This window comes from Trichoderma harzianum, assembly GCF_003025095.1.
Source record: "Trichoderma harzianum CBS 226.95 unplaced genomic scaffold M431scaffold_6, whole genome shotgun sequence".
In the NCBI taxonomy this organism is placed as follows: domain Eukaryota; kingdom Fungi; phylum Ascomycota; class Sordariomycetes; order Hypocreales; family Hypocreaceae; genus Trichoderma; species Trichoderma harzianum.
This window is the reverse complement of record NW_020209254.1, coordinates 952734-979904: the sequence shown is the minus strand read 5'-3', so window position 1 is coordinate 979904 and position 27171 is coordinate 952734. Positions and strand designations below refer to the sequence as shown.

The window sequence follows — 27171 nt, the reverse complement described above, 5'->3', positions numbered from 1 at the left end:
AAGCTCTGTCTTTCCAATGTGTACCTATTCTTAGTACTCCAGGGTTTCTTAGTACCCTGGGGTGATGAAATTATCAGGCTGGTCATGAACTCATCCATTGCATTACTGGGTCCAAGTGGCCTGCCATCACCTAATTTTGAAATAGTGATAGGCGGATCGCATCAGCTATTCGTATTGTATAATTATCAAATCCCCGCCAAGCTACACCCCAGACCCTTGCAACCCAACCGCCTCTAACCACAAAGCGCCTTATTCTTCACTTACAGCAAGGTCAACAGCTCTTCGACATATCTCCTCGTATCGACGCCAATTCCCTGCGCCAACCGCCCCAAACTTTCTCCGCCCCCGGAAGCTCCGTCGTCCGCGGCCCTGCGAAAGCCGATGTGGTCGCTCGCGCGCCGGATGAGGAAGATTTCCTTGTCGACGGCCGGCGGAGGTGAATGGGAGGATGCAGACGTCGAGGAGCGACGAGAGGAAGGGGCTTTGTCCTGGTCCTGGGTGGATGCTTCGTGCGAGGTCAGGGATGATGACGATGCGGACTCATGGATGGTGGATAGCGGCAGTGCCGTGGCAGTGGTGGTGGTGGAAGGGGTAGTAGCGGCGGTGCGCTGGAGGACCCGAGTCCAGACGATCCACCATCCGCGATTTGTCTTTTGCGTGCGCTCGAGGTCGGCGATATGAGACCGCGTCGCGGCGTAGATGTTGAGGAGATGGAGATGAGTGCTCACGGCATCCGCGCGAGACCACGATGATGATGACGACGGAGATGAAGACGAAGAGTCGGGGAAGAAGTCGGGAATGTTGGGAATCGACGAGTGGACAGTGAGCGAGGGCGGATCCCATACGAGGTCTTGGATGTGGGAGGACACGGGCCCGGCGTCTGGGCGCTCGGGACGGTACCTGGTTGATGCCAAGAGGGGCTTCCTCAGCGGCGCCAGCTGGTAGTGCAGCGAGCGGTAAAGCGTGTCCCAGGCGAGGGAGTCGGTGCGGAGGCGGAAGAGGAACGTGAAGATGAAGGGCTTGTTGACGTAGACGACGACGCGGAGCTTTTCCGCCATGTTGATGTCGTGAGAGTCGAAGCCCGCGAGCAATCCGCCCACCGCCTGAGATCGAGTCAACGGGTTGACTTCGTGCTCGAAATCCCGAATGACAGTGCGCTCTGTCCGGTTCTCTGCAGCAGAGCCTTCCAGCTCGACGTGGAGAGTGCGAAGGACGGTGCGGGAGTTGTTTTCGTCATCGTCCTCAGCATCATCTGAGCCGAGGGTCCCTTCCACTTCGTTCACAGCTGCGGAGTCATGTTCAATGTCGCCTTTGAGCCCAATCAAGTAGTGGCCGGACGACTCCAAAGAAGATGGCAGCTTTGGCGATTGGAGATGCTGTTCCGCGTTCGATTTGCCATCGGCTGCAGGTTGTTGGTTGGCTGGCTCCGATGAGTTACCGCCGCCGCCGGGAAACGACCAGTATGAACCGTACCCCAGCGTTAAGTAGCTAACCATTTTGTCGAGCCTTCCGGCCTCAAGCTCAGGGTTTACCGGGCTCGCTGCAGCTTCCGGCGCCTTTGGTTGAGTATCTTGGGCATCACTCGTAGGTTCGCCAGCTTCGGGTGTAGATTCCGCCGCTTTGGATGCTGCATCTGTCTTTGGGGGCTGACTCTCGCTCAGAATCGGCACCTTTGATGTCGACTTCTTGCCTCTGGCTCGTCGCGTAGAGGTTGGGCTGTCAATAAGACCATAAGCGTGTTCGCCCCAGGTATAAAGATCTTCCATCCAATGGGTTACGTCTCGTAAGGATTTCCGTGATAGCGTCCCTGTACCGAGAAATATAGCGCCGTCTTCGGCTCTAGGTTCTTTACCACTTCCTAGCCATGGCTCTAGCTCAATCTTATCCGACTTGCTCGATTCTGCCTCAGGGTCATCGGGCCCAAACCTCGAGACGACAAGATCAACTAGCCCCTCTACTCTGCTCACCAAGCCCTCCAGCACCTCTCGTTCCCCGCTTCCTCGGTCTTCTTCACCAACGCCCACGCCGAGCTCTCCAGACGCGGCCAAGTTGATTCCGCCAAAAATGTCTCTTGCAGGATTTCCATGCAGCATGACATTCCAGGTGGAAAGGAATAGATCCCAGTACCGACTAAGCAGTGCGATGAATTTCACTCGGCGGTATCGAACAAACAAGGCACTCAGCGATGATCCATGATGCAAGAGAAAAATGCTGTGTGCTCGCAGAAGATCCGTCAGTAGCAATGTAGCAGGCTTCATCTCCCGGCTCGAATACTCGTATCTCTCTTCCTGTTGCTCTCCCGTCTTGGTAGGTAGCCGCGGCGGCAGAGGCACTTTATTCAAGTCGATACTCTATCAGCAGCTGGATCAGCATTTTATCTTGATCAATCTGGAACCGACTGTTCAAGGCTCACAGCAAGTATCCACCATCCCGGCTCCAGCTCATGCGCAATCACCCTCGATTTTTCTGTGTCGATGGTATCTACCGGGGCTCCGTCCGAGAAATCGCGGCCGAAGCTAACCATTCCCTGCGCAAGACCTATCTGTCGCAGTCGCTCGTGGCGTTCCTCTTGGGAGAGCCCATCTGTCGGTCTCGTGCGCGCGCGCCTCCGCTTGCGGCTGGAAGACTGCGTCGAAACGGAGGCATAGTAGACGATCTGATCGTCAATCGTCTCGTCCGTCTGGCCTAAAGAGGGGTTGAACAAGGCCAGGAAGCCCAGCTGCGCGGGCACGATGCCGCCCGTGGAGGCATATGCAGCCATGGAGCCGGCGCCGGTCGAGAGAATGAGGCTCTATGGAGTGGTAGAAATCGACATAATTAGCAGAGTTTGGAGATCTGCAGACAAGAACCCTGCCGCTTTCGGCCAGCAGCCTGTAGTTTAAGAAGAGAAATGCAATTGCCCCGCGGCAAATTGGTGCTTGAATCGAGGGAGCATTTGGAGTGATGCAAAGCAGAGGTTAAGCGTTGGTGGGGGAAAGCACATGTTTGGTGCTTGAGCTCGCGACTAACTGCCTATAGCAGGGTAGCTCACTTAACTCACGTCTAGAAAGCCGATGGAATGAATAGCCTCCATTCATTGGGAAAATATCATGATACAAAAATACTCATAGTACAAATTAGAAATTCATTAGCGAGAAACTTGTTTTTTCATTAGCATTAATCATACATTCATGAACATTGTAGCCTTTGATGACATCAGTATACCATTCCTCCATTTTTTGGATCAACACATGTCGAGGCGATGAATACCTTAGTCTTGGGATGATGCAACACTTTGCATGTATACTATAAACTACTTCTATTTATAAACAACTTGTCATGCGCTGATTTCAGCTTTAATTACTTTCATTTCTGTCATTTTGAAACTGTCAATATCGTCATTTGTTATTGATAATGCTAGGTATAATATACTCTAGATACATATACTGCAATCGAAGTTGGGAATCATATTGAAGAAAGGAAAATGGGCCTTTATTCAGTGCCGGGGAAACAAAAAAAGAAAATGTATGAAGCATACTCGCACCGCCAACAGCACACCCGCCTCTCTTACCAGCTACCGAAAGGCATAGACGACTTCTTTCTGAATTCAGTGTCCTTTCGCAGTTTGACCATTTCAATCGCATCCGGGTCACCCTTCTCTTCAGCAGAGAGTTGATCAAAGCTCTGTTTTCTGCGGTCTCGCTGCTGCTTCATCATTCGCAGCCAGAAAAAGTAGAGCAGAAAGGTAACGAAGGTGAGCGGAATGGTAATGGCCCAGTACAAGCCGAACTGAGGCATTGTTTTCACCCCAATGCTATTCGAAGTAGGATCGACGCTGTCCCAATCGAACATGGAAGTTGAGAACAACGCGGAGATGAAGCTTCCTGGAAGAAAAACCATGGTGACGATGGCTAATGTCTTCATTGACAAAGAGTCACGATGCTGAGATTCTGCTAAATCGAGGTTCGCTTTGACGTCGTCTCTGGAGATGATACCCGTAAGCTTCAAGGTATTAGCTCATATGGAATCAATAATGCGTTTTTTAGTTGCGAAACCTACTGTATTGGCCTGGAGTTGAACACGCTTCAGGGTGAATTCTATGTCGACAGCCTGCATCGATAGTCTATCTTGTAAAAGAGACGCATGGCTTCTTAGCAGTTGATGGGCCTTGGTCGATGCAGTTATAGCTCTGCCACCGAACGGCTGCTGTGTATTTTCCAAAATGAAAGTCAGAGTCTTTTCTGCCATCTTGCTCTTCCTGCCCACGCTAGCAAGCTTTACAGCGTGTCGGTCTACCTGGGCAGCTAGCTTGATATATTTTGCTGTTGTATTCTCCTTGTGTTTTCGATCGGCCATTCTATCTTGGCCCGTTTCGATTTCCACGTCGCGCAGCTTCATCTTAATCTTTGATTCCTCATAATGAATTTGCATGCTGAGGATCATGCTGAATAAAAGAGCAGGAAACATGGGGCTATGATAAAGTAGGGCGTTCCAAGATGAGCAGAGATTGTCAGAGAGAAATCCCTTGTTAGACTCTTCGACGAATATGAGCCCTTGCGTAAGATGCGGTCGATCAGCCGAACTCCGTGTGCTGAGTTGCTTCTGCGCCCAAACAGCAACTAGCTTGGGCATATAGCAAAATGAATATGTCTGGGATCCTTTGGATGGAATAGCGGACACATTTGTGATGCAACTTTGTGAGTATGTGTAGGCCAACTCAAGATTGAATTCGTCAAGCATGGGATCAAGCACATCTTTGGACAGCTTTAAGACCCTGGTTTTAATATCGCAGCCGATTAAAGCTAGTCGCAAAACCAAAGATTGTTTCGGGTCTTCGTCGTCTTCTGATCCTTCGGCTAGCCAGGTGTCCAGCTCTTTCAAGTGGACAGTCCTACGATCGGTGATGATTTCCCCAGACGCATGTTGAAGCCTCGCCTCGATTACTTCAAAGGATGTCTCATCCGAATTGCTGAAGCCCTGCCATAGATTTACTGCGCTTAGCCTTTGATAAATTTCTTCCATGATGTTAATTTTTAAAAAAAAACTTTGGCAACCCAAAAGGCTGGAAAGGCGGATAAGAGTCGACCAGATCGGATGGCAAGCGGGCATGAGGCTGACCCCTCTGATGTCTACATCAACGGATTCATGTGGGTTCATTGGGCATCTATATATGGCGAGCATACGCGCGACACTGCAGCCACCACCATCTTGGGTTCAGCCAGAGCCTGATGGATGAAACGTTCCGAGAGGGTGGCAAGCCGCGACAGGGGCGCGTGCCCCAGAATCTAAGCGCCGGCCATGCATCAAGTTCGCAGACCTCAAATGCGACCCAGAAGCATCAAGCGATGAAAAGATCAATGGTTTATCGGAGTCCTGACTGGGAAAATGAACATCCAAGATGCCATTCGTACGGCACTCAAGATCTGCATGCTCCCAAAGAGGGTTGTCCAGCATGGCTGAGCATGTCAGCGATAGATGAATGGCCAAGATGAATGCGACGTCGCAGGGGATAGATACAAAGTGTAGGATCTCGTGGGGCAAGCGGACGAGGCTCTGACATGAAATAAATTAAATGTCGTCAGGAAACTGGGAGAGAGAAAGAGTATGTTGTTGGTTGATCTGATGTCTTCATCCGAAAAGCACAGATGATAGGTTCGCAGCCCATAGCGCTGGCCGGGATTCATGTGGCTTAGACGCCCTTCTAGACGAATTTTGCATGACCAACAACAGCTTCATACGTATGCAAGGGGGGAACAGCGCGGCAATGCCGTCGCTTTGAGTATTCTTTGCGGTCGGGAGCGTTATGATGCTGTAAACAAGCTGTAAGAAGACGTGGCTTAATATGATGAATCTTTTCACTCTATTGTTACTGAAGGTTAGTGTACACAAAAGAGTGCAAGAGATCGATCGCGGGTCTTTGGAGTAGCGATCGACTTCCAAAAGATACTTATAAGAGAATCCAATGCTCTGCAGGCAGAAAATGATCAATCAGTCCCTTTCAATCAATCCCCGATGGCGCAGCAGCTTGACTGGAGCTGCATGCTGATTTTGTCTGTATTCTCCGTACTGCTAGGCATCTTGCTTGCTTCGTAACCAAGTGCAAGGATCTCGACTTGGTACTTGTAGCTAGGCAGCTCCTCAAGTCCTCAAGTCCTGCAACTTTGCCGTGCCCTGGTTGCCCCTGTAATGCAACCCTTTAAGGAGCTCACCATGGTCGTATCGGATGATTCTCGACATCCAATGCAAGTCGGCCAGAGGGGGGCAGCCAAATCAGGGCAAGGCAGAGTGCGAGGCCTCTTTTCTTTATTCGACAGCTTAGAGCTGGAGCTGTTCCCCCACTTCCCACTTCCCTGAGCAAGCTTCATAACCTCAGGCTGTATGTAGCTTTTGGTATCCAGGATTCATTATCGGACACTCGGCGATTTTTGCTACTATTACTATTTTGTATATATTATTCATCTGAGGTAACCTCTGCAATGCTATCTGTCCATGTATAGCTGCTCTCATCGGTGCATTTTCCCACATCCATTCCATCGAATTGCTTTGACACGTGTTTGACAATACGATTGAGCGCTCCAAGCCATAATAGTCGGTCCATCAATGCCTGGATGCATCAAATGGCACGCTAAGCCCCGCTAACGATTTGCCGCCAGCTCACGTCCACACCTGTCTGGCATTCAATAGCAGCAGCCACATGTCGGACACACAAGGACATCCATTGCAAATGCATTGGAAGCTGTTCTGCTTTGCCTGCTGACTTACATACAGGATGGATGCATGCTAATCCTGCTAGCTATCTACACTACTGCTAGCAAAAGCAACAAGAAGAGACCCAAGTCCAGCGCCTTCTTGCTGCTCCGCCTCTCTCATCCATGCTTACCTGTTACTGAATACGGTCCCCACTCTCGTTTTCTGGATTGAAAGGATCACAGCCCAGCAGCCCACACGATCGAGACTCGGCCACGGTCGGCACGGATGAGCTGCACAAATCGGGACACTTTTGGTATCTTCTGCTCCGTAGGGCCTCCGAGATTCCTCCAGCTGCTCTCTTACAGGGGACTTGGGAGCACCTCTAGCACCCGTTACCAGGTAGTACTGAAATAGCTCCTCGTACGTCATCCACCGGCGCTCAATCCTCTCCCATCCACAGCAAGTCAAAGTCAGCAGCCAACCATCTTGCATCTCACTAATCCCTTCCAATTCTCCTCTTCCCGCCGGAGCTGGTCTTTTCCATTGCCCTAACACTCGCATCTCTCCCTTGTCGTCATCACCACTGCATCTTCTTGAGATACTTTGCTTCCCCCACCAGCTCTGGGAAGCTCTACATCGACACCATGGACAATATCGGCGGCACCATCAAGCGCCGTTCGACGGAGGTATGGCAGGCTGCGCAGAACAACATGCCCACCATGCCCTCTATGCCGGCCATGCCTTCTTTGCCCAATCTCCCTTCTCTGCCGGCCATGCCACAGTTTTCGTTTGATGCTTTCCGGAGGCAACCCCAGCAGGAAGGCCTGAAAGGCACCTGGGAGCGCATTGATTTGCCCCCGGTTCCTCGTTCTTCCCACTCTCTTGACATCATCTCTGGCTGCGCCTACATCTTTGGTGGCGAGATCACCCCCCACGAACCCGTTGACAATGACATTGTTGTCATTCGCCTTCCCTTTAGCAGCGCTCCCGCCGACTACTTCAAGATCCCGGCCAAACCAGACCACACGATCCCTGTGCCGGCACCGATCCAGGACAAGGGCAAAAAAGATGGATTGGATAAGCCTTCCAAAAGGGCCAAGGCCAAAGCTGAAGACCTTGGTGAAGAACTCGAAGAGGAAGAGAGTGACAGCGACAACAATGATCCCACTGAAGAGAGTGACCAAGGAGAATCCACGCCGACAACAGCGGACAAGGGCAAAGGACGGGCTGACAAGTTGGGCGATGTCCCGTCACCACGAGTTGGGCATGCAACAGCCGTCATTGGGTCCCGCATCTTCTTGTACGGCGGCCGTGGTGGGCCAGATATGAGGCCTTTGGATGAAGGAGGCCGTGTCTGGATCTTTGATACCCGCACTCGACTCTGGACCTATCTTGACCCGGTCCCGGCTGTCAAGGGCGGATCCATCGTTCCTCATCCAGCACCGCGAAGCTATCACAGTGCTACCGCGACGGATCGGCCCCGCGACTTTGCCCCTCCCCCGCCAACCCAGCCTCAGACCTGGCAGGAGTGGGCGCTTGGTGATACCTCCAAGACGGGCATCCCCCAGGATCCCATTGTTGGCAACGTTGCCGAGAATGCAATTGACGAGGAGACGAGCGGCTACGGCACGTTCTTCGTGCATGCCGGTGTTCTGGCCAACGGTGATCGCACTAGTGACCTTTGGGCTTTCGACGTCCACTCACGCATGTGGACTGAGCTGCCTGCAGCGCCAGGACCTGCCCGTAGCGGCACTTCCATCTGCATCAGCAAGAGTCGAATCTTCCGTTTTGGTGGATACGACGGACAGAATGAGATTGGAGGCCAGCTCGACTTTTTGAACCTCGAGGTTGAAATGTTTGATGACCGTGTCACTCGGGGCGAGGTGGCTGTTCGAGCCCGTGGTAGCTGGCAGTCCATCGTGGAGGCCATGCCCGAGGCTTCTTCGCATGAGATTCCTTCTGAGAATGTCCAGGTTTGGCCCGCACCGCGAAGTGTGTCTTCTCTTGAAGCCATCACCTTTGGCGGCGGCACCGAGTATCTCGTCCTGACCATGGGTGAAGCCAGCCCGAGCTCAGACGGCTACAACGGCGCCGGCAAATCCCACAACGACGTGTGGGTATTCCAGGTTCCGCCGGTGGGCATGACAGCCGCAAGCTTCACGGCAGCCATGTTCTCAGCCGTGGGCCGCAAGACTGGCGAAGGCAAATGGACAAAGGTAACCATGGGGCCCTATGACGATGAGGTGCTGGAAGTGCCAAGGGGTCGGGGCAGGCTGGCCAGTGCCCCGATGTTTGATTTGGAAGAGACTGGAATTGTGATTTGGGGTGGCCTGGATGATATGAATAGGCGGCGCGGAGAGGGATGGATCATGCGACTTGCATAAACCTTTTCCCTTTCAACTTTTTTCTTTTTTATATCTTTATTTGATATTTTTGCATATGAGTCAAGATTGCGAAAAATGTACCGCATGAAAAGAAATACAACGAATGAAATGTCCTCTTATTCAGGAGCATGCACATGCATTATCAACTTTGACTGTATTTATCGCACAACCACCAAATTTGGTCTATACTACTTTTTCTGACATTCAACATGGCGTTATGTACATTTAAAACCCGTGTCAAACGCCGCCCTCCCCCTCTCCTCCCCCTTATATTTCATTTCATTCCCTTCTTAAATTTACAAATCGGATCTCGTCTTCTCCGCGCCCCACGGCTCTGATGTCAGATTCGTCAATCCCGCGCTGTTCTCGCACGACTTCCTTCCGGTGAGGGGGCCGGCGACGGGGGCTTTGGCGGTGCTGCTGCCGACGGAGGCGGCGGAGGCCTTGAGGGCGTCGAGCAGCTTGACGGTGGTCTCGGGGGTGAGGTCCTCGTAGTAGTCGTCGTTGATCTGGATCATGGGGGCGTTGACGCAGGCGCCGAGGCACTCGACCTCGATGAAGGTGAAGAGGCCGTCCTTTGTGGTCTCGCCCTGCTTGATGCCGAGGTGGTTGGTGATGGCCTTGACGATGGCGTCGGAGCCGCAGCCGCCGAGCTGGCAGGGGGTCTGGATGTGGAGGGGGTTGGTTAGCTGCATGTTTTTTTTCTGATATCTGGTGTTTTTGGAGGGGGAATGTGATGATATGATGCTACCCCTCCCACTCTTGTTCTCTCCAATTGTAGCTGTGATATATGATGTGATTCCCAAGACGGCCAATGGAGAAAGAATAGGAACGGAGTCGTAGGAACAAGAATCAAGGAATGCGTACCGTTGTGCAGGCCTGGACAAAGAACTTGCCCACGGGGGTACGGTTGTACATGGTGTAGAAAGAAGCGACCTCGTAGACTCGCATGGGTGGCATCTCGAGCAGGCGGGCGACCTCGTTCATGACGCTGATGCTGGTGAAGCCGTGCTGGCGCTGGCCGAGGTCGAGCAGGGGCATGACGGCGGCCTTTTTGTACTGGGCAGGGTAGCGCTTGAGGATCTCGGCGATGAGCTTCTCATTCTGGGCGTTGAACTTGAAGGGCAGGTCGGGGTTGTTGTCGGGTGTGTTTCGGTGCTGGACGGAAGGAATTCGAGGTCAGCGAAACTTCTGGAACGGTTTGTGTCTCAATGGGCGATCCGGCTCTCTCTATCTTTCAAAGGGGGGAGATGCAGCGCAATTGCGGCAGCGAAACGAATTCGAGGGCCCGGGGGTGAGTTTTTGAGGTTTTTGGGGGCGATGGAGACTTTACCACTTGGAGGGTGTCGCTGGGCCGGCTGGCTGTGATGGAAAAGGCGCGGGCCTGCGGGCGGGCGACGCGCGATGCGCAGCGGACGCCGGAGCGGAGGAGGAAGGGCGTGATTTTGCTCGCCATTGTGTGGTTCCGGGAGGAGGGGAGGCGGTTTGCTTGATTCCTGGGGAGGGTGGCTCGAGGTTTTGGCGGTTTTGAGCTTTGAAATGGCATATATCGGAGTTCCAATGGCTGGAGCCAATGCTGCTTGCAAAATGGGCGGCTGTGATTGGCTGGGACGGCTGATGTTCGGGAAATGGGGTCGTGTATATTTCTCTCGATGAGGTACCGGCTACAAGTGTTGAAACAACTCTTGGCTATTACGCATGTTGTTGAATTAGCTTTTTAAGTCAGAATTGATTCAGTATCTCGAATTTCTTGGATATTGTTTTAATTTTCATGATGTAATTACTCATTATAGAAACATGAGGGACATGTTTATTGCTTGCGCTGTGTCTCATCCGCGAGGGGTACAGCATTGAATCTTGGCTGTTACAACGGACTGAATGGAATATGCGCCACAATTGAACTTATTTGGCTGTCACTTCTACATATACTCTTCATCCATAAAAGAGGTCAACCAGTGGCTGTTTAATTTTGTCTAACTCTAGTGCTTTCAACGCTTCGCTGTTTTATGTTAAATCGTGTCACTATGGTCCAAAGGTCTGCCCCTTCTGGACCGTCTTATATGTACAGCTCTTCCAGTCGCAAGTGTCCTAGAGAACATCTGGTTAGCTGCTGCTCATATCTTACAAATTCGTGGTATAACTAACCTCATGTACGGTGGTTCCCCACCAAGAGACCTTGTCGGCTGCTCCAGTATAGAATATGGCAAAGAAGATGATGATGCCTGCAATGGCTGTTGCACAATCCAGGGCTGAGCTGAGCACAAAATTGTATCGACGCCACCAGCCTCGGCTCTTCTTCTTAATCCACAATCCAAAAACCAGGCCAACAATGACCCAGCTGCCGTAATTTGTGCCAGAGGCTGGGGGGATGTAATTCAGCCCACCAAGGAATAGTGGGATGTGAACCTTTTCTAGCCATCGATGCTCTGGCCAAGTTTTCTTCATGGCATACACAATCACTGGCAGGATGGCTCCAATTAAGAAGAACCACAAGAGGTCACGATATAGAGTACCGTCAGCAAAGAACCGACGAGGCCCGAGAGCGCCCCAGACCATGCTAGTGTTGAAGTGGGTGCGAGAATAGGGGCATGTGAATCCGTTCTTTGCAGTCAGAGAACAGATATCTGGGACATGACCCAGCACCCAGTTTAGAACCGAGACTTGGCCCAATGTCCCCATGACCAAGCCAACAATCTGGACAATGAAAAGATGCCTTGGTGGGATCTGCGATCAATCAGTTTTGCTTCTAGCAGAGCTTCCATATGCAGTTTTATACTTACATTGGAATATATTCCCAGCTTCAAATCTTGAGCAAATGAGAGAGCCTTGATACCAGAGATGTAACCCAAGTCAAAGAACCAGATGTTGGCCAGGACTTTGCCTTCCCAGATGTAGCCAGCGACCATGCGACAGAAAATGTCAATCTGGACTTTCATGTTGGTCGTAGCATAGACCCAAGCCAGCTGTGCCAAGGTCGTATTAGCACATGTATCTAGGTTGCACTAGCATGGGGTGTATGTGACTTACAGGAAGGTAGAAGACTGCAGACACAAACATGGCAAAGATGACTCCATACCAGCGTAGCTGCACAGGATAAACCTCGCAAGCGAAAATGCCAAGTCCCAAAGACACAAGGAAAGAGGCTCCGTACCACCACATCGGAACCTCGTTGTACTGCGGCTGTATATTTGGTCTGACATCTGTTTTGCGTCCAAAGAGAGCAGGAAGCTGAGATTCTCGGAACGCTTGAGCGATTTCATGGCGCTTCTCGAGAAACATCCAGACAAACAGTGATGAGATACAGGCAAAACATAGACCAAAAGCATTGAGGGCGTAGGTAACTGGAAGATAAATCTGGTTCTCGTTAGCAACTAAAGTAGAGCTAACAGCAGGCCACTCTTACATGTGAATATTCTTCGTACTTTTCCGGCTCGAATGAGAATCCTTGTTTCTTGTTGATGACTCGAGAAACGTTGTATGTGTTTCCAGTGTTGTCGTAAATGGAATTGCTCTGAATGGGAAGATATGCCGATAACCAAGTATTCGAGTAGTAAATCGCCGGTGTGACGATGTAGATCCAAAAGACGACTGACGCAAGGGTATTGAGAATGGCCCAGGTTGGTACCACCAAAGGGCTCCCGATATATGCGATTTCCGCCCCTTTCACAATGGGTGAGCTTAGAATGACTTATCAGAGACACAATACTTACAGTCAAAGGTGAATGGTAAAAGTCCAATGCCGCTCTTCATGCCAAAGATTTGGTTGACCACTGGGTTACGAGGTGCTATCCAACAAACCCAGGTAAAATATCCCAGCGCTGGAAAGATGAAGTCTGGGAGCCAGTACCAGACAAAGGCCGCTGTAAAAGCAATCAAAAAGAACTTGTACCGTGAAGACCTCCATTTAGCCCTGATTAAAGTCAGTCAAGATTTATTTTCTTCAAAGGCATGGATAGCATAGCATACTCGGTTTCGTCCTCCTTTCCTACCGGATGCAGAGCAGCGTTCAAGGCCGTATTGGCCAATACCCCAGGCCATACCAGACTCTTCGGTTCGACAACAAGTGATCTACCAAAACCTGCTAAGGAAAAGCCATAGAGAATAGTGGCCAGCGTTATTGTAATTTCGAAACCCCAGCCAGTGTTGGCGCCATAGAATACTCGCTGCTCGGTCAATACATCGGCGCTTAGACGGGTGAGGTAGCTCAAGTTGGCCAGGATGTAGATGAGAATGTTTTCCTGACTCGTACGACCCAGATTAGATTTTGCCCCCTGGAAGATGATAGTGTTGTATACATGCCTTGTAGTTGAAGGGCCCGGGATTCAGGCTGTGTCGAACTCCAAAAACAGTCAAGCCCCAGTCTGGGATGATGAACTCCCAGGCTTTTCCTAGAGGATATGCCAGGAACTGGATCGCAGACTGGGATAGAGTGACTGATGGAAGTCGAAAGGTGTATAACGTGTTGACACCGCTGCCGATAAGACAGAAGCCAATGCCAATCACCCACATACGCAAAGTGAGGCAAGGCAAAGACGGGTCATCTGTCCGGTGTCCAACCCCAGCGGCATAAAGGACTTCCTCTGTCGGCGTCTTCGATTCCTCTGATATGCCATAACTCAGTCAGCTCATCGATGCTCAAGGATATGAAGGAATTCATACCAGACGGCCGTTTGTCCTCAGAGATGCTAGATCTCCTGCTCTGAAATCCAATCTCGCCGGCCTCGGTGGCTTCCGGTGCCTTGGTCTCCATGGCGGGCATGAAGATGAAGGAGAAGCTGGCTGACCATTGACAATGATCTGATCAGATAAGATTAGATGAGAAGACAGAGGTATCTGATTATATACGAGCAGTTGGCATTCTATGGATGTCGGCGTTGCTCTTCCGAACATGAAGCCAGCAGAGACCCACGATCAGCCCTAGTGGCCGATTTGGGGAGCCGTCAACTTGGCATTCCTAAAGTTGAGCCGATTTCTGCTACGACTGATTGATTGATAATGGCGCTATTTATCTGTCGTAAGCCTTTGTTGGAGCCGTGGAATGATTATCGTGGTCTGGTATATCCAGGCGGCAGGATTCAGAAGAAAAGTCCTTCATCTTTACAAAGCTGAGGCTTGTGAATACGTCTGAACCTATTCTTCTTCTACGACCACTTCTCCTCTCCAGTTTTCCTCCTTCTCAAAATTATCACGCCGGGTGCCGTTTCAACAGTCCCTTCCGCAACAGCCGCGACTTAGACTATATATCACTCAGTCGAGATTGACATCATCGTCATCTCCATCCGGAGATCAAAACTCGATTCCGGGACAGCCCGCAGAGAAGAAAAACAGCAAAAGTACGCCCATTCTTCTCCACAGCGGCCAGACTGGTGGTCCGAAGATGCTGTCGGGTAGCGGCTGTGCAAGAACGCGGATGGGACTATTGATGGAGTTGTCCCCGTAAAGTGGACTTTTCGGCTGGAGAACGCCGTGCCGAAATACCGTCTTGTCAATGGTGGCGCGCGATACCAATTTCAGGATTCGGGCAGAGAATCGATTGGTCAAGAAGGGCTTTTTGAAAAATTGAATGACTGGGTGACCTTGTTTGAGGGTTGGGAGATGAGCTGATAAGATGGAGGTGGCGGGCATTTGATCTTATCAATCTGTGGGCCTTGTTCTCTATCAAGTTTATCCCGTGGAGTAGAAGAAGTTGGACAGCTTACCTTACACTTACCTGTACAGTCCTACAATCGTCCACCTCGAAGATTCCCTCAATCATGCTCCATGTAATTGATTAAAATAAACGACAGCTGTCTGTTGGCGTTGGAATTTACGTGATGAGATTGGCGCTTGTACCTCGGTACCTGATGGCTGTACCGTCGCAGCGCTAGAATTTAGTACCTTTGTTGAAGGATCACTTGAGCTGCGCCGCATGATCATCGTGCCTTGCTTGTTTCAACACTCGATGCTGAACAGGCTTCAGCTTCTAGGCAATCAGAAACCACAGAGTGAAATACTAAGTAAATGATGCGAGAGCTGACCTAGCTTATTCACCATCTCAAGATGCAGTCTCGATCGGTTCAAGCACTGTTGGTGACCCTTTGGTCTGCCTCTTGCCTGGCTGCTGCATCCAAGACGCCCGACTTTGCCACGTCTGAAGCGGGAAATCCGTTTGTCGACGGCTGGTATGCTGATCCAGACACTCAGTTCTACAATGGTGAGTACTGGGTGTATCCGACGGCGTCGCGGCCATATGATGAACAGACATATCTCGACGCCTTCTCATCTCCAGACTTGGTTCACTGGACGAAGCACTCGACGATCCTGACTGCGGGCGATTTCACCTGGGCACATCGGGCTGTTTGGGCTCCGGCGCCAGTCCATCGCAACGGCACGTATTACCTCTATTTCGGCGCCAATGATATCCAGTCAGACTCGGAACTGGGCGGCATCGGCGTGGGCGTGGCAGAGAAGCCAGAGGGCCCGTATCGAGATCCTCTTGGCCACCCACTCATCGGCGCATATCACAACGGCGCACAGCCAATCGATCAAGACGTCTTCATTGACGACGATGGACAAGCTTACATCTATTATGGCGGACACTCTTACGCCAACGTCGCCAAACTGAACGACGACATGATTAGCCTCGACACCTTTGACGATGACACCACCTTCAAGGAGATTACTCCGGAGAACTACGTTGAGGGGCCACAGATGCTCAAGCGTAACGGCATCTACTATCTCTTCTGGAGCGAGGGTGGCTGGGGAGGCCCTGACTATGCGGTTTCATATGGCATGAGCAGCTCACCACTTGGGCCCTTTGATCGCATCGCAAAGATACTGCAACAAGATGAAGCCGTGGCGACAGGCTCCGGCCACAATGCCGTGATTCAAGTCCCCGATACGGACATCTATTACATGCTGTACCATCGGCATCCATTGGGGTCAACGGACGGAAACGACCGACATTTGGCATATGACCGGCTCTACTTCAATGAGGATGGCACTATTGAACCAGTCAAGATGCTGGTCCATGACAACTTTGAGGACGGAAACATGATCGGTTGGGAAACCCATGGAGGTGACTGGGATGCCAAAACAAATGTTCTGCGAGGCAAAGCTTCATCGGGTGGCCTGGCCTTGCTCAATACCAACTTTTCCGACTTTGTATATGAGGCCGACGTGAAAATTTCCGAAGAGGGCAACAGCAACTGCATGGGCTATGCAGGCCTTTTCTTTCGAGTGTCGGGCCCGTCCAGTGACGATGACTCCTACAAAGGTTACTATGCGGTCATCAGCACATCAGGCTCTCTGGTCCTCGGCCGAACAGATGCAACCGGGGTGATAGTTCTGGCAAGAGAAGAGGTTGGTATTGAGCCGGCAGAGCAACATCGACTCAGGGTAACGGCAGATGGTAGCTCAATACATGTGGAGCTCAAAGGCGAGCGGCACGCTGTCATCAGCGTAAAAGATGATGTCTATAAGAGCGGAATGGACGGCGTGAGGGTATTTGGGATAGAGGCAGAGTTTGATAACGTCAACATTACTCGCATCTCTTCAAGCTAGAAGATGGGTAATGATGTTCCTTACTTGCTCAGATAGAGTTCTCCATCACTACCTTGTGCTGCATTTATAGAACCAGCCTGTGATCATCGTCAAGGCTCATGTCAGACCAAGCCTTTGATTATATTAATATCGACTGATCATACGAAATTACCACGTTATCAATATGCTACAGTGGGTAAGACGCAATGCTGGCGATCTCTCACGACTTGTCGATCTCACAACATCATCTCAGACTCTCTGCGACCTGCCACTCTCGGCATCTTGCGCAGATCTCGGTATGACGCTTACGTCGATCAAGTTCTGCAAGAGAACCCAGGACGCGTCTCAGACATAAGCAGCAGGAACAATTGTCAGATGCTGCTTTACCGTGTGATGGCCGTGCGAAGGAGTTGCATATCAAGGCGTAGGACTAACTGTGTACTATTCGAAAAGCACAAGAATCTGACATGACTCGAATTTTTTCCACAAAAAAAAGCCCTGTCTATCAGTCTGCAATTGTCGGCGATGCCGCGTCATATGCCTGGATATCAAGCACGGTGCACAGAGAAATATTTCCACCGAGCGTCGGTCCGTAATTGTTGTCGATCACTACAACCTCAAACGAAGGGCCCCAGAATATTCTGGTGGCTTGCACTGACTCAAGAAACATTAGGAATCGCAAAAAAATAACGCTTTCAATTGTCTATGTTGTCAGAGATAAAACAGTGGCCCTCGAAACAGCAACTCGAGTAAGTAAAAAGCGATCATATAGGTGGAGGAAATAGTACCGCCTCACAAATCTTGGCAACGAGATAACCTCATAGCCTTGTCAGCCCCTTGCCAGCTAACAACCGACTGTTCCGAGCTAGGCAATGATCTTCAGGCCCCCGTCCCTTGACAACACCGACCTGTCAGACTTTGAGATAACTCACCGTGGTCCCTTAATGTTGATCTCTGCCACTGCCGGCTTGGACAGCAGCAAAGATATTAGCTGTGATTAGTAGGCGCGTGCAACACTAGGTGAGAGCGGGATTTGATACGGTATATTACTCTCTACTCCATAATGGCAAGAATTGGGAAAAGATGGGCAACATAAATGGAGACAGAAGTAACAGATGGAAAGGCTATAAGATGGGTATTGTGGAAATGGTTTTGCTTAAAAGGGGGGAGAGGGAGCGATTTCTTTCGTTCAACATACATCAATCTCTTCTAACGTCTCGCGCTCCTTAGACACATTGAAGATAACTGTCATTCACTTCTCGTACATACGTATACTTTGTCTATCATATAAAAGTTACACTGTCAAGATGCATTTCTCTGCTTTCATCGCTACTGCCCTGACCGGCCTTGCTGCCGCTTCGCCTGCTCACCACTTCCAAGACAAGAGCACTGCTCAGATTGCTTATACATACTCCAACGGCACCTTCACCAAGCCAATCAACGTGAAGATCAACAACGGCACCCAGAAGCTGTGTACGTAAACCCAATCTTCATATACAAAAGATAGTGAAAGACTAATACAGTTCTTCGATAGCTTCTGGCGGCACCGTCACTGACGTCTTCGTCGCGCCCCCCTTTGACGGCCGCCGTTACGTCCTCACTTCGTGCTCTTTCCAGGCTCCTACTAACAAGAGCCTTGGGGCCGTCTCGATCCGCAAGCCGACAACTGTGCCGGTTCACCCGCCTGCTGCAGTTGGCTTCGTGACTTGCACGTCCGACTAAATGGGGATGGTGAGAGATGGGATGTTTGTTTGGGAGACTTGTGTCGACACTCTGATTGAATGATGTTATTTCTATGCTTGAGTCAATAGGTATACATTGAGATAGATACACAAATATGCCTGTTGTGCGCAATGTTTGATCTTTTTAATATATTAAAACGCTTCACCTTTTACATCCACTTTACGACTGACGCTTTTATACAACAATTCCGCCAACGCCATTAAGAAATTCTTTCTTGAACAATCACACATCTTACACTACTTCTCCCTCAAGCTCACCAAGAAGGTCGTTTATTCCCGCCTCATAATCATCCTCTTCCTCATCATCTTCCTCTGTCCCACCCACCTCTTCCTGGAATCCCCAGCCCCTCGTAGCCATAAGCACGAAAGGCATCGTGCCCTCAGAAAGCTCCTTCCAGATACCACTCAACTCTCCAAGCACGCGGAAACAAGACCAAAAGTTTCCTGACGACATTCGCTGACCACCAGCTTCTTCGGCGGCGATAAGGTTAAGGCCGTGTACCAACGCCGCGCGAAAGACGTGGTAGATGATGAACGGGGGAAGATACTTGATTTCGTCAGACGCCTGCAGGCTTTTAAGCAGTCGAGTGATTGCCATTGCTGAGGCCGTCGAGGATCGAAAGGCTGTGGGGATGTTGTGAACCATGCCGGGGTCTTTGGGGTTGAGAACCGGGCGGTAGAGGTTGATCAAGATGGAGTGATATGTGATCCAAAAGACGACTTGGACTCTATCGGGCTTTACGTTACGGCTGATGTAGAGGCGCCTGTCAATTTTTTTTCGTAGGGCTAGCATCTCGTTGTTTGCTTTGGCGAAGATGGCTTGCTTTTCGGCGGCTGGTCGCTGTTGGAAGTTGGGCGAGTACCTGTCGTTTGTGGCTCATCAGAATCTAGTAATGGACCCCAGTTGAAAAGGGTCTTTTACTTACATGACGTCGATGTACCGCTGCTGGATATTATATAACTGGCAGTGGTGGTCGAAAGAGAGGGCGGACACGTCGACAAATTCCGGTGATACTGTATCAATATACGGCGTGATGTTGTCAGGGTCCCATGGAATCGCTGTAGAGGCGCCTAACTTTGGAGTAGAAATCCTATATACATGAAAAAAGAAAGGGGTTAGTTCACATCAGATTCTTCAAGTATACTGAGATGGTGAACAAACCGGTCAAGGAAAAATAGAGACCAAAAGGTCCTAATGGTGGCCACGTCGTTGACAGTCCGCTCCTGGGCCGGCAAGTCTCGAATTTTTAGATGATTGGATAGCCCGATGGCCATGTCTACAGGATAGAGATTCCCATTCAGCCCATGATCAACAACGAACAGATTAATCCCATGACTTACAGTGATATAGGTGGCCCTTGGCCGCATCCAGCATCACATGCTTTTGCCAGGCAATAATCATCAGGCCCTGCAACACAGGAAGACACAAATGCTCAAGATAACACTGCTGCACCAGACCCTCAGCATATGTCATAAAGGCATCGGCGATTTCTCTAGTAGCCACAGGCGACGAGTACGCGGCAGCCGCAAAAAGGGCACTGTAAAGAAGCTGCAATGCCGTATCATTGTGCGGGAACAAGTCAGAGAAGTTGAGCCAGACAGGATCAATAAACTTGTAGTAGGGATTGATGTTGTCGAGGAAGTGCGCCTTAAGATGCTGCTTCAAGCTCAAGTTTGAGGCTACCTCCAACAGAAACGTCTCCTTCGACATCACCTCCTTGGGTGGAGGCGAGGGTTTCGTGCCGTCCTCAAACGTTGGCAGCAGGGTGTTGGAGTAGAAGGAGAAGCGGCCCGGCCCGGCCAGCATCGGGAGTCCATCCCGGCCGGTGACGTCGGCCCACTTGACGGATCCGAAGTCGTGCAGGGCCTTGAGCATCTTCGGACCGTACGGGAGTTGTTTTGGCTCCGAGGGGGACGGCTGGCTGGCCGGGGAAGCTGATTGAGACGATCTGGATTCCTTGGACTGCTCCAGAGACGCGGACAGCAGCCGGACTTGGTCTTCGAGGGCCTGGACATAGTCGCGGTCCCAGTACTTTTGTCTGGAGAAACACGTCGAGGACTTAGCCAGCGGTTCTTGTTACAGATACATACGTATAATCTCATGCTGAATCTTGAATACAAGCTAGATGGGACGGAGGTAGGAGAACAAGGGCCCATACCGCCGTGTGGTTCGAGCTGGCTCGTAGTGACATGCCAGCTCATGGGACCGACAGGAGCCACACTGTGGCTTCTCGCCATCGCACTACAAATGAAAAGGCATCAGCTTCAGCTTCAGCATCTATCAGGGGAACTCCATTTGCATTGGTTTAGTCATGCCGGTCCCCCAGCAGAAGCTGCACCAGACTGTCACCTCCGTGATGGGGCCCGGGGAGGATTCTGATGTCCGTGATGGGGCCGGACGAGATTCCACCAGTCAGACTCTCTCATCAATACCAGCACAGGATAGACAACAGAACAGGCATTGCCCATGTAAACTGGGCTAACCCATACACACATATGCACGCAATTCATCGAATCCTGGCCCCCAGAAAAGGACGAGATTTGAACGTGGAAAATCGGGGGGTCCATACCTTTGATTTCCTCTTGCGGCAAGGCTCGCAGGCTAACAGCGTGCGGCCCGAGCTGCGTCTCGGCTGTGGTTGGCGGCTCGAAGACATCCGGAGGTGCTTGGATCGTGGAGAAGGGCGAAAAATGGACGAATGGAGACACTGACAGGCGGGGAGGAGACAAAATAACCAGTTTGTGAGATGGAACGCCAGAGGATGAAGAGAGAGAAAAGGACGATGATTAATTATCAAAACTAGTTTCCGTACTACTACAGTAACTACTAAAGTTGAGGTGTATGCTTCATTTAGGTGGCCGTTGGTTTCAAGGACCGGTTCGCTTGCTAGAGTTCTTGGGTTGCCCCTTATTAGAGTTGCATTGCTCGAGGACTCAGTGCGCTGCTGACGCGGAGACAGGCCAATTGGAGAAAGGCGGAGGCCGTAAAAGGCGCGTCAGCCCCATAGCGGGAGAGGCTAGACGCGGCGCTGACCAACTGTTTCGAGTCTTTCTAGTGTGGTTTGGTGATGGTGTCAACTGAGTTGACGAAGAGTTGTGAACCTTGAATTTTTGCGAGTTGCATTTGCATAATAGAATACGAGGTTCCACAACTCCAGTGTTGTGGCAGCCTCTTACAGCATTCAGAATGGATCTATAAAACTCTTCTTAGGGCGTTTACGATATGACTTAATACCATGTAGCATGAACATCGTGGGTAATTTAGTTTCTACCTAGCATGTCGCTGTCAACTCCAAAATACGAATATGAACTATACTATATACAGGTATCAATCATCACCTCATAGCCTCTGCACTCGAACATGCAATCCCCCCTTTGGCTTCAGTGTCAAAGTCGGATGCTCAAACCCTACATCCACATCAACAGCCTCCAGCGAAAAGTTGCTCATCATCTCCACCAGCACCGTCTTAATCTCTAGCAGCGCAAGCGCTCTACCAGGACACGTTCTCGGGCCATTAATAAACGACTCGCTGGCAAAAGGGTTGGCCGCCGCTCCTGTCGTCGAGTCCCATCGATCCGGGTTGAAAACATCGACGTCTGCACCCCAGATGGCTGGGTTGAGGTGAACCATGGCGGGAATCGTTGTGACGGTGGTGCCCTTGGGGATGAGAACGCCTGCAATGACGACGTCTTCGCCGGCTTCCCATGGTGCCATGAGGGTTGGTGAGTAGACGCGCAGGCTTTCGCTGATGATGTTGTTGAGGTACGGGAGACCGTCGATGGTTGCGGCATCCAGGTCGGGCTGTTTCTGCTGGGCAGATAGGATTTCTTCGCGCAGTCGCTTTTGCATATCCGGGTATTTGATGAGTGAGTACACAGTCCAAGTGAGGGCACCAGCTGTAGTCTCATGGCCAGCAGAAACGCCTTGGATAATCTAGATTGGACGAGTCAGTGCCGGAATTGGCCATCACATCGACGGGGGAACCGCTTACAAGGTCTACCAACATCTGGTCAGAAACACCTTTTTTCTCAGCCAGATTCGCCTCAATCAGCTTGGTCAAAAAGTCCTTGGTATCGGCCTTTTCATCGCTTTGGCCACTCTTCTTATCTTGCTGGACCTGCTGCACACGCTCTTCAACCAACTCGGTGAGCATCCCCCTCAGAGCATTATTAGCCCGGATAAAGGCTCGATTCGCTTCGATCGGGAGCCACCGCAGCGGAATAAATGGGTTTAGAAACGTGATGAGCTTTCCCAGCAGCGGCGGGACGAGAACGGCCCTGTAGCACTCCTCGAAGCTGAGCGGCGATGAGCTGGATCGAAACTCGGAGATGTCTCTGCTAAGGAGGGCGGTGCTGATGACTTTGAAGGCTGTTCGGTTCATTAGGGCTTCGACTTCAACTACTCCATTTTTATCTTCTCCAATCGCCGTATCGAACTCGACAGACAGCTCTCTGGCCTTGTCCTTGAATATGGGAAGCATTTTTCGCACGCTCGGCTTCGAAAGAGGTCCTATCACAAGCACCATATCAGCATCAACTCAATTGCAGAGCTTTCGACTTCTTTTCAAAAATGGACGACTCACCAGCCGTGATTCGTCGTAGCTGCCTATGCTGGTCGCCCACACTGAACAAGATGCCAATTCCCACAATCTCTCCCACCAGCTTCACGAAGAAGCTGGGCTTGACAAACGAGTACGCATGTGTCTGGAGAACTTCGCGAGCTGCTTCCAGGCTGTTCACCAAGAGAACCTCCGAGTTGCCAAAGCTGAGGTGGCGGATGAAGGGCGCATCGGGCCATTTGCGCACCCACTCGAGATATAAATCATTGGGACCGGCCGCTTTGAGCAGGCGAATGCCCTGTCCGACGAGGAACTGGTTATCCTACATTGACATCAACAGCTATTAGCTCTCTCCTTTTTTTCTTTCTCTTGCGCTCGTGTTTTCTGGCAATCTCCCACCACCAATCATAAACACATTAATTTGCCATACCTTTGGTCCAGGCAAATGCCGCAACTTAGAGATATAGAATGGGTATATCAACGCCTTTCCGAGTTTCAACACAACTGTTCCCACAACATACACCACAAGACCAAATGTTGCTGCCAGAGGAACTGTCGCGTCTGTCTGTCGCAGCACTAACACGACGCTAGCTAATGAAACCAGAGCCACACTGAGCGACTCCATCGTTGCTCGTTACGAAACCGGTGAAGGGCAGCGACGCGAGCGAATATCCAACAGCACCGAACAGCAAAAGCGTTTCCCCCTCGACACAAATTGCATCACAAGGGAGGGGAGCTACCAAGACCATCTGTATATTAATCTTTAGTTAGATTACCTGTCAATCAATCCCGCTCTCAGCTCTCCACTCCCCGCTCTCTTCTCCGTGACTCGCCGTTGGACATTTCTTTCAGCTCAACTGAGTCGGTTCCCCTAATGCAACGCTTGTCGCTGGTGCTTATGATATCAAACTTATATAAAACAACGGACATGAATAACTCGAAATGACCAGTCACGGCTCTTTGCTTTTTTTGATGGTGTGTTTGCACGAACTGCTTGGGGAGTGGAGACCGGAAATAGGTCCATTGGCAGGGGTCTTTTGCCTCTCTTTCGCTGGCAATTTTTCGCGGGCTCGTGATGAAGGACTAAGCAAAGCTGCGCCCGCTCTAATCATATTAATGCGAGCAGTAGCCTTATGGGTGGGCTCGATAAGGGCGCCTGTGTGGATTGAAATTTGGGGGCTTTTGCAATGAATGGGATATGATTGACCGTTGGGGTCTGGGCCAAGGTACGCAGTTGCGAAGAGTGGAGGAATTCATTTTTCCACGAAAGACTGACTAGTTGAGGGCATCGTTCGGAGTTGCCAGTGGAGCTTGAATCCGAATAGCGCGATGATAGCCTACCGGCCGGTTATCCGTATTGACCTCATACGAGCAATTCTTCGCCCCCATGGAGGAGAAGACTGCATTGTTAGTCTGGGTAATCGAAACCAGATTGCGTATGCAAATCGACTAAGCAAAACACACCCCTTTGTATGACGAAACCCATTTGCAGATAATTTGTCTCGTTGCGGATTCAGCATGTGAATACTCCAAGCTTGTTTTCGATATGCAGCCTCCGAATTTGCTGTTGGTTGGCTATGTAGCGTTTGCACACATCGACGGACATGTTCCATTCACCCGTGGATACATCCGCGGAGAATGAACGAGTTAATAAAATGTTCGTTTCACCTTGCTTAGCTATTGTAAAATAAAGTAAATCATGGCAACGGTTGAGTGAGCTAATCACATGTACCAATATGTTACCTTTATTAATACCATGCCTTTGTCTTGAATCATTTGGGTAGTACATTCCACAGACTTTCGGAATTGGACATGACGTTATCACATCTTCTATTTACCTTCGCGTCGCCCAATGTCCCTCATCCTTGCATACCTAGGTAGATATATCCATCACGCCACTCCGGAACATGAGCCGTCTCGGAGCTAACCGCCGTCAAGAGTTTAATCCCTAGTTCCCGTAATGCCATGTATCTCGGACTCAGACCCTTCCGAGACGGCCGAGTTTCAAGCACCACATTCGCATAAAGCGAAAACGCCCCCCCTATCCATACAACAAAGTCAAATATGCTAAATATTTCATGCCGCCTTTACCCATGTCAGGCTGAAGACTTCGGTGCCTGCTCTCGAGATGCCAACTTCTACAGCTCCACTATCGCTCTTAACGCTAGGTCGTATCTTCTCTCCCTTCCTCTCCAAAACGATCTTGTTCCCAGAGGTTTCGGACAACTTGTAGAAACGTCTTCCAAACTTGCTGAGGAATCCCTCGAGCTTCTCCTGAGTAACATCCTCTTCGCTGATGACACCGCGCTCGATACCTTCTTCCAGTGCCAGGAGCACGAGCTGGGCTACGTATGGCTGTGTAAAGACACCAGCCGGCGCCTTACCCTCGGCAGCCGTAGTCTTGGAAGTAAGCGGATGGGGGGCGCTGTCACTTCCACTATGAAGATGCACGTTAGTCAAATCACACAATGGTGATGCATAGGCATAAGGGAGTGCAAATGCGGCGGAATAACTCACAAGAAAAATTTCGGGTTACCGCTGACGACGGCCTTGAGCAGAGCGTCCCTGTCAGTGGGCTTCTTGGGGATGGGCTTGCAGAATGCAAAAGGGTCGCAGCAGGCATCAGCCTCTGTCAAGTAAAGGTGATGGGCCGTAATAGTCGCTGAGGTGTCAATACAATCAGCAGGAGTCCTTTAGAAAAGAGGGCAAATGTGATAACAGGGGGAAAGCAATACCTCCAACGTTAGGTCCGCAGGCCTTGACTGCTTCCACTGCCGCAGCCGTAGTGCAATGCTCCAGCTGTGAGGTTTTACAAATATTAACGTCTCCTCAAGATGATAAGGGACTTCGAGTAGAGTCTCTCATACCACAATGCGCAGATTTGGGAATCTCTCATGGAGCTGCTTGAGGGTGGGAAGGAAAGCCTCTTCCAGCGTTGTGCCTTCTGGAGCAAAGGCTTCAAGGACCTCTCCGTGTAGGTTGAGCACAATATCATGCTTCTCCATGCTAGCAAAAGTGTCATAGAATGCCTCGATGTTGGCCACTCCATGCTCAGAGTTGGTGGTCGCTCCTGTGTTGAATCAGTGCCTTTCATCTTGAGTCGTAACAACGTAAGTAACTTACCCTGAGGATATAGCTTTACGCCTGTGATTCCTGCCTCTGCTGCCTTTTCGATGGTCTCTGGTGTAACTGATGGGTGAAGCTAGACCTGTCTTAGGTGCTTGTCCACATATACTCGGATACGTAGATACAACTTACGTAGAGGGACATGAGGAAATGGACATTAGGCGCGGCAGCACGGAGCTTGCCTTGGTATTCGAGAACCTCGATGAGAATTAGCCATCTGCAAAGGTGGTTGCAAGCCATGCATGGCAACATACTTGGTCCACGGTTGTCAAAGGGGGCACCTATGAACCTGTCAGCCCATGCAATGAATAACATGTTGTGAGTGAGAGAATTCCGTCAAGAAGCGTGTGTGAGTCAATGTTGTATTAAAATCAAAGCTACTGCAATCACATACAAGATTTGGCATGCTAATATATCTCATGTCAGCTATGCCTAACAACCCTCATTTCCAGGTTAGTCACAGGGAGAAACAACATACACAAAGGCCGTATCAACTCCTCCTTGCTCAACCGTCGGCACAACGACGTCCATCATCTCGCCCTGGCGCAAATGGACATGCATGTCCGCTGCAGCCGGCAGCTCCAGCTTCTGAATTGTCTTGAGTTGCATTTTTCCTCGTCTTTTTGGTGATTCTAATCAAACGGAAAGAATTGTGCTGAATTATGTTTAAAGAGGTGCAATGACGATGACTTGCGTCTAAGCACCCCGCCACCAGGAAAGAGTTTTACGACCGACTGTGGCATAGGTACGTGCAGCTTCTGTCGTAGTGGCTCTAGGATTTATAAAGCCTTTGACTTTAGTTCCATTTCGATCATCGAGCGCCCTTATAGCTCAGGGGTAGAGCGTTGCACTCGTAATGCAAAGGTCCATAGTTCAAATCTGTGTGGGGGCAGTTCTTTTTTTCCTTTTTTTGCTTCCATCTAAACATGTAAAATGATTATATGAGACAGGTTGGTTGGCTATGGCCGTCTATTCCATGTTTCGTATTGTAAACCGTCGTCAAACTCATGCCGATATCTGTGTTTGTCGGTACCATGTAGTGCTGCTAATTCTGAATTTTTGTGGATGGCGTAACTCTCAGCTCTTTTGGAGCAGCTACTGTAAGGCCCATCGATCCATTGAATGCTTCCTCCACATCGCCCCACTTACCAATGCCGCGCCTTGATTGAT

General features: G+C 50.4%; 10 protein-coding genes and 1 non-coding gene across 11 annotated transcripts; 4 read left to right on the top strand and 7 right to left on the bottom strand.

Annotated features, from left to right (window-relative positions):
* Positions 1–260: 260 nt before the first annotated feature.
* Positions 261–2761, bottom strand: M431DRAFT_481975 (hypothetical protein; the record flags this gene model as incomplete). The annotated part of the gene is made up of 2 exons (XM_024915996.1): positions 261–2351; positions 2414–2761. The coding sequence occupies 2 exons, from the start codon at positions 2759–2761 to the stop codon at positions 261–263; spliced, it is 2439 nt and encodes an 812-aa protein (XP_024774450.1).
* A 785-nt stretch (positions 2762–3546) lies between these two features.
* On the bottom strand, positions 3547–5001 carry M431DRAFT_494998 (hypothetical protein; the record flags this gene model as incomplete). Its single annotated transcript, XM_024917310.1, has 2 exons — positions 3547–3981; positions 4039–5001. 2 exons carry the CDS (start codon positions 4999–5001, stop codon positions 3547–3549), a joined length of 1398 nt encoding a protein of 465 aa, XP_024774449.1.
* A 2441-nt stretch (positions 5002–7442) lies between these two features.
* Positions 7443–9053, top strand: M431DRAFT_85694 (hypothetical protein; the record flags this gene model as incomplete). Its single annotated transcript, XM_024923589.1, has 2 exons — positions 7443–7788; positions 7891–9053. The coding sequence occupies 2 exons, from the start codon at positions 7443–7445 to the stop codon at positions 9051–9053; spliced, it is 1509 nt and encodes a 502-aa protein (XP_024774448.1).
* Positions 9054–9349: 296 nt separating this feature from the next.
* Positions 9350–10509, bottom strand: M431DRAFT_86014 (hypothetical protein; the record flags this gene model as incomplete). Its single annotated transcript, XM_024923625.1, has 3 exons — positions 9350–9718; positions 9921–10211; positions 10387–10509. 3 exons carry the CDS (start codon positions 10507–10509, stop codon positions 9350–9352), a joined length of 783 nt encoding a protein of 260 aa, XP_024774447.1.
* A 498-nt stretch (positions 10510–11007) lies between these two features.
* On the bottom strand, positions 11008–13812 carry M431DRAFT_520063 (hypothetical protein; the record flags this gene model as incomplete). Its single annotated transcript, XM_024920416.1, has 9 exons — positions 11008–11141; positions 11199–11777; positions 11834–12016; positions 12081–12407; positions 12457–12713; positions 12764–12963; positions 13020–13291; positions 13353–13654; positions 13713–13812. 9 exons carry the CDS (start codon positions 13810–13812, stop codon positions 11076–11078), a joined length of 2286 nt encoding a protein of 761 aa, XP_024774446.1. The 3' UTR covers positions 11008–11075.
* Positions 13813–15092: 1280 nt separating this feature from the next.
* M431DRAFT_494994 (carbohydrate-binding module family 66 protein) lies at positions 15093–16595 on the top strand (the record flags this gene model as incomplete). The annotated part of the gene is made up of 1 exon (XM_024917309.1): positions 15093–16595. One exon carries the CDS (start codon positions 15093–15095, stop codon positions 16593–16595), a length of 1503 nt encoding a protein of 500 aa, XP_024774445.1.
* Positions 16596–17881: 1286 nt separating this feature from the next.
* On the top strand, positions 17882–18403 carry M431DRAFT_553811 (hypothetical protein; the record flags this gene model as incomplete). Its single annotated transcript, XM_024921393.1, has 2 exons — positions 17882–18047; positions 18109–18403. The coding sequence occupies 2 exons, from the start codon at positions 17882–17884 to the stop codon at positions 18294–18296; spliced, it is 354 nt and encodes a 117-aa protein (XP_024774444.1). The 3' UTR covers positions 18297–18403.
* A 19-nt stretch (positions 18404–18422) lies between these two features.
* On the bottom strand, positions 18423–20973 carry M431DRAFT_115688 (hypothetical protein; the record flags this gene model as incomplete). Its single annotated transcript, XM_024911942.1, has 6 exons — positions 18423–19179; positions 19243–19407; positions 19479–19593; positions 19658–20355; positions 20476–20558; positions 20887–20973. The coding sequence occupies 6 exons, from the start codon at positions 20971–20973 to the stop codon at positions 18549–18551; spliced, it is 1779 nt and encodes a 592-aa protein (XP_024774443.1). The 3' UTR covers positions 18423–18548.
* Positions 20974–21656: 683 nt separating this feature from the next.
* On the bottom strand, positions 21657–23500 carry M431DRAFT_85336 (hypothetical protein; the record flags this gene model as incomplete). Its single annotated transcript, XM_024923540.1, has 4 exons — positions 21657–22250; positions 22309–22826; positions 22900–23197; positions 23306–23500. The coding sequence occupies 4 exons, from the start codon at positions 23498–23500 to the stop codon at positions 21657–21659; spliced, it is 1605 nt and encodes a 534-aa protein (XP_024774442.1).
* Positions 23501–24578: 1078 nt separating this feature from the next.
* On the bottom strand, positions 24579–26786 carry M431DRAFT_427832 (hypothetical protein). Its single transcript, XM_024915077.1, has 9 exons — positions 26480–26786; positions 26396–26408; positions 26256–26282; positions 26134–26199; positions 25999–26077; positions 25743–25945; positions 25611–25674; positions 25393–25537; positions 24579–25312 (listed from the first exon to the last, which is right to left on the bottom strand). Exons 1-9 carry the CDS (start codon positions 26608–26610, stop codon positions 24952–24954), a joined length of 1089 nt encoding a protein of 362 aa, XP_024774441.1. The 5' UTR covers positions 26611–26786; the 3' UTR covers positions 24579–24951.
* Positions 26787–26821: 35 nt separating this feature from the next.
* On the top strand, positions 26822–26893 carry M431DRAFT_t106. The gene has a single exon. It is a non-coding gene; the product is annotated as a tRNA-Thr (tRNA).
* Positions 26894–27171: the final 278 nt, after the last annotated feature.

What these genes read in the sequence shown, in the direction of transcription:
- M431DRAFT_427832 (XM_024915077.1), bottom strand. Translation starts at nt 26,610, where the DNA reads ATGCAACTCAAGACAATTCAGAAGCTGGAGCTGCCGGCTGCAGCGGAC. An exon ending in TCCCAAATCTGCGCATTGTG is followed by an intron (nt 25,675 to 25,742) that starts GTATGAGAGACT and finishes AAAACCTCACAG; the next exon opens with CTGGAGCATTGCACTACGGC. An exon ending in GGTAACCCGAAATTTTTCTT is followed by an intron (nt 25,313 to 25,392) that starts GTGAGTTATTCC and finishes GCATCTTCATAG; the next exon opens with TGGAAGTGACAGCGCCCCCC.